A 6,290-nucleotide genomic window follows, 5' to 3' on the forward strand; every position below is an offset into this window, starting at 1 on the left:
TATATATATCATTATATTCTAAATGTGTTCTTTCATGAGACAACATCAAAACTATAAAAAATTCACACTATAGGTTGTATTGCAAGAGCTTTTATTAGTTTAAACATTGGAAGGAAAAAAAATTGTCGTGAAAATAAATATGCGGAACAGTTATCAATCAGAATGAAATGAGGGAGAACATATATACATGTTATCAATCAGAATGAAATGAGGGAGAACATATATACATATATATATATATATATATATATCAAAAGATTGAGTTACCTCCATTAAGCCAGAGGACTAGAGGTTTCTCTTTGGGGAGATCCATGGCCTCAAAGAACCAGTAAAACATAGCTCGTCCGTTGGATTCATCGACAGGGACATAACCGGCATAATGTCTGAAACTCACATCAGGCTGTCCAGGCAAATCTGTCACTAAATCTTGCTCGTTGGCCAACAAGCTCCTCTTAGGGCTATCAAACCGGTGTTGTCTAGTGCATAAAACCACCGGTGCTAACATTAAAAGGGTCGTAAGACACAAACAAGTTAATATATTAGATATTTTCTCGGTGTGATAATCCATTAGAGGTATAAGTTGTGAAGAATAATATCAAGAATTATAGTGAGATGATAAGAAAGAACTAAAGACTTGGGTGTCTATTTATAAGCTAAGATCATGAGATTTTTGTTTGCCTTTCTTAAAACATAATAATAATAGTTAAAAGTTATTTAAGTGGATATGGAAGAATACTCCTATGTGGCGATTGGTGGCTTTAATTTTTGTTCAGTTGGTCGAATAATTCCATCTTAAAAAACTAAGATTTATAGGGACAAATTCGAGAGAATTCGTATACTTGACTAATATAGCTAGAGTGGATGAAGCACTTTCTTTTCGATGGGTTTGAACCACGTCATGGCCAAAAGTAATATAAATTTAATTAATTTATTATCCTATTAACCTAATAAGAAATTTGGCGGATTAAGAGACCCCCACAATAGCATAAGCTCTGCTTAACTAGTGACGAAATACATAAATAGGAAAACTGGAATTTATAATGCACATATACATTAATCAAGGTTTAATACGTATGATTCAGAAGTCAATGTAGAGTATCTATAGATTTTGCAATACCAAACCAATTTAGGAGTGGTATGTCTACCAACTAATTTGAAAGTGGTTAATTTTTTTTTTTTTTTTTGGCATATTGAATCCGAATGTGACTCACACTCTTCTGATCAAATCTTTTTGTTCGAAACTCACTCATATTAGATCAAATTTTATCAACTCTATTAATCGGTTAAAACAATATATTGTTTTGTATCATGGTTTGGTATAGCATAAAACGAACGAACAAATATTGTGGATCTACAAAAATAATATCCAGCTGCTAATTGTACGTTTTAAAAAATTTGGATTATAGATTCAAAATTGCGAATGATTTATGTAAAAGCTCACTCGTAATACATGTTATCCACATGGTGTCTTTAATAATGTATCGCTTAAAACCGAAGTCAAATATGTATGTACTTAGTAGCTGTGTGGGTTTGAATTGTGTCAGCTTTGCTGCACTAAAATTTACAAGTTACAATATGATACTGAATATGCAAAAAAAAAAAAAAAATTTACTTAGTAATAGTATGTTGCATCGATATGAATAAAGATTACAAGATCAAGTTTTTACGAACCAGTATATCATTATCAAAATTCATGAAACTGACGAATAATTCTCACCACTATCGCTAACGTCATAGACTCGTAGGTTATATATGATGCGGATATTCCTAATAATTCTTTTGTAGTTTTCTTGACTAAATCATATATACAAGTTTGCTCTACGACCTTTGTCTTCTAATCTGTTCCATCGTTATATGTATGTGAACATCGACTATCTTGCAAATAACGTCTTAACTGTTTAGTGTATATAAATGTCATTACGTTTTGATATCTCGTAGCGTGTCTGAGTTTTGGAACTACTTGAAGCTGTAAAAAAAACTCGGCAAAATAATAATTAATGTATTTTATGAATATTTTTATTAATTAGTTTTAGCACTCTCACACAAGACTCGACACTTTTGTGACGTTTTCAGGCTGAGACATATAGTTAGTTAAGAGGAGTGGTGGAGTCACGAGTCATTGGTTTCCAAGAATCAGTTCGATCTCCTTACCCAACTCTTTTGTAAGCTTATCAGCACGATCGTCGTGCCCACCAGCAAATGTGTATACTCTGAACGCAAACTGAAATGCCCTCCAAAGTGTTTTAGCCCATTTTGAAGTCTTATTCTTCGTATTCGGCTTTGCCCATCGTGATTCTGCAGTAGTTTGCGATGCAATATTTGCCTCTCTCTTTTCCTGTGAGATTTGAACCGAGAGGCTTTCGGTTAAATGGGTTTCAAAAAAGTGATCAGAAAGTGTGTTGCAAGTATTAAGGTTTTGATCTCATGGTTAGTCTTACCTTCAATGCCAGTTCTATGCAGCCAGAAGAGATACCAACCATTAATTCCTTAACCTGACCAAGGATACTGAAGTCGAAATAGATGTTATTGGCCTTGAACTTCTTTTCCTCTTCTTCTTTGATTCGTTCTAGAGCTTCAATCTCTTTTCTGATCTGTTTCAATCATTATTTTTTAGATCAGTTCAGCTAAAGAAGNGGCGGATTAAGAGACCCCCACAATAGCATAAGCTCTGCTTAACTAGTGACGAAATACATAAATAGGAAAACTGGAATTTATAATGCACATATACATTAATCAAGGTTTAATACGTATGATTCAGAAGTCAATGTAGAGTATCTATAGATTTTGCAATACCAAACCAATTTAGGAGTGGTATGTCTACCAACTAATTTGAAAGTGGTTAATTTTTTTTTTTTTTTTTTGGCATATTGAATCCGAATGTGACTCACACTCTTCTGATCAAATCTTTTTGTTCGAAACTCACTCATATTAGATCAAATTTTATCAACTCTATTAATCGGTTAAAACAATATATTGTTTTGTATCATGGTTTGGTATAGCATAAAACGAACGAACAAATATTGTGGATCTACAAAAATAATATCCAGCTGCTAATTGTACGTTTTAAAAAATTTGGATTATAGATTCAAAATTGCGAATGATTTATGTAAAAGCTCACTCGTAATACATGTTATCCACATGGTGTCTTTAATAATGTATCGCTTAAAACCGAAGTCAAATATGTATGTACTTAGTAGCTGTGTGGGTTTGAATTGTGTCAGCTTTGCTGCACTAAAATTTACAAGTTACAATATGATACTGAATATGCAAAAAAAAAAAAAAAATTTACTTAGTAATAGTATGTTGCATCGATATGAATAAAGATTACAAGATCAAGTTTTTACGAACCAGTATATCATTATCAAAATTCATGAAACTGACGAATAATTCTCACCACTATCGCTAACGTCATAGACTCGTAGGTTATATATGATGCGGATATTCCTAATAATTCTTTTGTAGTTTTCTTGACTAAATCATATATACAAGTTTGCTCTACGACCTTTGTCTTCTAATCTGTTCCATCGTTATATGTATGTGAACATCGACTATCTTGCAAATAACGTCTTAACTGTTTAGTGTATATAAATGTCATTACGTTTTGATATCTCGTAGCGTGTCTGAGTTTTGGAACTACTTGAAGCTGTAAAAAAAACTCGGCAAAATAATAATTAATGTATTTTATGAATATTTTTATTAATTAGTTTTAGCACTCTCACACAAGACTCGACACTTTTGTGACGTTTTCAGGCTGAGACATATAGTTAGTTAAGAGGAGTGGTGGAGTCACGAGTCATTGGTTTCCAAGAGTCAGTTCGATCTCCTTACCCAACTCTTTTGTAAGCTTATCAGCACGATCGTCGTGCCCACCAGCAAATGTGTATACTCTGAACGCAAACTGAAATGCCCTCCAAAGTGTTTTAGCCCATTTTGAAGTCTTATTCTTCGTATTCGGCTTTGCCCATCGTGATTCTGCAGTAGTTTGCGATGCAATATTTGCCTCTCTCTTTTCCTGTGAGATTTGAACCGAGAGGCTTTCGGTTAAATGGGTTTCAAAAAAGTGATCAGAAAGTGTGTTGCAAGTATTAAGGTTTTGATCTCATGGTTAGTCTTACCTTCAATGCCAGTTCTATGCAGCCAGAAGAGATACCAACCATTAATTCCTTAACCTGACCAAGGATACTGAAGTCGAAATAGATGTTATTGGCCTTGAACTTCTTTTCCTCTTCTTCTTTGATTCGTTCTAGAGCTTCAATCTCTTTTCTGATCTGTTTCAATCATTATTTTTTAGATCAGTTCAGCTAAAGAAGCAAAAAGAAAGGCGAAGAAACTATAGCAAAATCAGTTTTCCTATGACTTGCCTTTGCAAAGTAACCTTCACTCTTGTCGAGATGTTGGTCAGCCGGGGACTCTATCTTCCAGTTCTTTAGCTCTTTGCTTATACCCTGCAGCTTCGAGTACAATGCAACAGCCATTCTTATTGCTTCGAGTTTACTATGCGGAAACCCTTCACATCTTGCTAGAACCTATATAAAAGTTCAAACGTTCTTGTGATCACAAAATCAGATCATGATGAAGACATGGATCACTTATGTTGTTTTCACTGACCTGTCTTTCATCTTCCAGTTTGTCAAGAACCGATTCAACACGATGGTGTAATTTCTGAAGCTCAGTAATGTCCTTATTCTGGAACTTGGTAATCTCTGTCTTAAGCTCATTGATTGAACTCATATATATTCGAACATCCTCTTCTATCTTCTGAAAATAAGGAGACCTGTGTAGCCATAAAACATAAATCAAGTATGAGTTTTTGCCTAGTTTTGTTGGTTATAGATGAAGTGAGATGTGAATTACTTCTTTGTTATCTCAACAAGAGCATCAGCCATTCCTTGCTTTCCACTGGCTAAAGCACTTCCAGTCTCGCCTTTATTTACTACTGGAGCGACACGAGATCTTACTTCAGGATTCTTCCCTTCTAGTTTCGCCTTAAGGAATCTATAGAGAGTCCCCAATTGGGTTGATCTCTTCAGTTTACTAGTTGGTTTCTTGGATCCCAAGACTCCTCTTGCGCCTAGTGGAGGTGGTGGTGGAGCACCAGGTCCTTTTCCGGCAGCCATTGGAAGTGGCGGTGGTGACGGTAGTGCTGCATTCCTTGGAGGTGGAAGAGGCGGAGCAGCCACTCCTTTTCCCGCTGCCATTGGAAGTACCGGTGGTGCAGCCCCTGGAGGTGGAAGAGGCGGCGCAGCCACTCCTTTTCCCGCTGCCACTGGAAGTAGCGGTGGTGCAGTCCCTGGAGGTGGAAGAGACGGAACATTCACACCTTTTCCGGCGGCCATTGGAAGTGGTGGTAAAGGTGGAGAAGGAGGCAGAGCCAAAGATGTCGGAAAAATTTTAGAGTTTCCTGAAACTTTGGAGCAATTTTTATCATCAATCTGATTCTTCACACTATCTTTTTTCTCAAGAATAGCTTCTTTGGCTTTCTCCATCTTCTCAGTCTTCTCTGTTTCATTCTTGTTCTCTTTAACACTCTCATCACCACTCTCACCATTCTTACTCTGAGCTTCTTTCTGGCAAAGATTTTGGAGAGAGAGTCGCTTTACATCAATAGGACTCAGCTTTACAAGCGCTTGCATTGTCACATTTCTAGGAAGATTTGACACAGAGATTGCAAAGTCTTTAACTTCACTGGATGGACTCAACGCCTTTATTGGCGTGGTCGGTTGCTTTACCAATGACTCTGTTCTGGCGCCGCTAGATGTTTTACACCGCGGACTAGCCTTTTCCTTCATTTCATCATTGCTGATCTCTAGCCTCTCGTTCAACCCCTTAATCAGTCCATCTAATGCAGCTATCACCTTTTCCACTGTAACCAAAGAGATTGTGTTACAAACAACTTTTATGATGAGCAAGAGTGAACATTAATCATAGGAGTTTGGAATGCTTTTACCAAGTCGATCGGACATATTCTTCCTAATGCTACTGTTCCTATACTTTGATTTGACAATCCATTCGTGGTCGTCCATCCATGAATCTCCAATTGATATCAAAGCGTTGTAAAAATTGTTAAGCAACTGTTTGCAAAATACAAAAAAAAAAAAAATCACAATTGTGGTCAGAGCTTAACTTCAATGAGTCTCAGAGACAATTTCGTTATTATTGTATGAGATAAAACCTTATCGACTTCTGCACGTCTCATATCCAGGATTTGCGAGCTCGTAACGATCTGAGGACAAAGCCTATGGATATCGTTCATCGTACGCATCACCATCTAGCAATAGCCGCCAAAAAAA

At 36.3% G+C, this 6,290-nt stretch overlaps 3 protein-coding genes across 4 annotated transcripts in view; all 3 read right to left on the minus strand.

Moving 5' to 3' along the window:
- LOC104755336 (serine carboxypeptidase-like 31) overlaps positions 1-595 on the minus strand; it is a 2,945-nt gene extending 2,350 nt beyond the window's left edge. Inside the window, exon 1 of the mRNA XM_019238843.1 lies at positions 268-595. Coding sequence (XP_019094388.1) covers positions 268-568 — 301 coding nt within the window. The 5' untranslated portion in view covers positions 569-595. The remainder of the gene's footprint in view (positions 1-267) is intronic.
- LOC104759165 (uncharacterized protein At4g04980-like) lies at positions 1,989-2,594 on the minus strand. The gene is made up of 2 exons (XM_019239662.1): positions 2,439-2,594; positions 1,989-2,335 (listed from the first exon to the last, which is right to left on the minus strand). Exons 1-2 carry the CDS (start codon positions 2,478-2,480, stop codon positions 2,117-2,119), a joined length of 261 nt encoding a protein of 86 aa, XP_019095207.1. The 5' UTR covers positions 2,481-2,594; the 3' UTR covers positions 1,989-2,116.
- The window catches only part of LOC104755335 (uncharacterized protein At4g04980-like), a 5,102-nt gene continuing 2,477 nt past the window's right edge, over positions 3,666-6,290 (minus strand). The window contains exons 3-9 of one of the 2 annotated variants that reach the window (XM_010477690.1): positions 6,173-6,268; positions 5,948-6,071; positions 4,855-5,863; positions 4,609-4,774; positions 4,362-4,526; positions 4,116-4,268; positions 3,666-4,012 (exon numbers count right to left, since the gene is read on the minus strand). In XM_010477690.1, coding sequence (XP_010475992.1) covers positions 3,794-4,012; positions 4,116-4,268; positions 4,362-4,526; positions 4,609-4,774; positions 4,855-5,863; positions 5,948-6,071; positions 6,173-6,268 — 1,932 coding nt within the window. In that variant the 3' untranslated portion in view covers positions 3,666-3,793. The remainder of the gene's footprint in view (positions 4,013-4,115; positions 4,269-4,361; positions 4,527-4,608; positions 4,775-4,854; positions 5,864-5,947; positions 6,072-6,172; positions 6,269-6,290) is intronic. The other variant, XM_010477692.1, reaches the window with a different exon arrangement.

This window comes from Camelina sativa, chromosome 17 (assembly GCF_000633955.1).
Source record: "Camelina sativa cultivar DH55 chromosome 17, Cs, whole genome shotgun sequence".
NCBI lineage: Eukaryota > Viridiplantae > Streptophyta > Magnoliopsida > Brassicales > Brassicaceae > Camelina > Camelina sativa.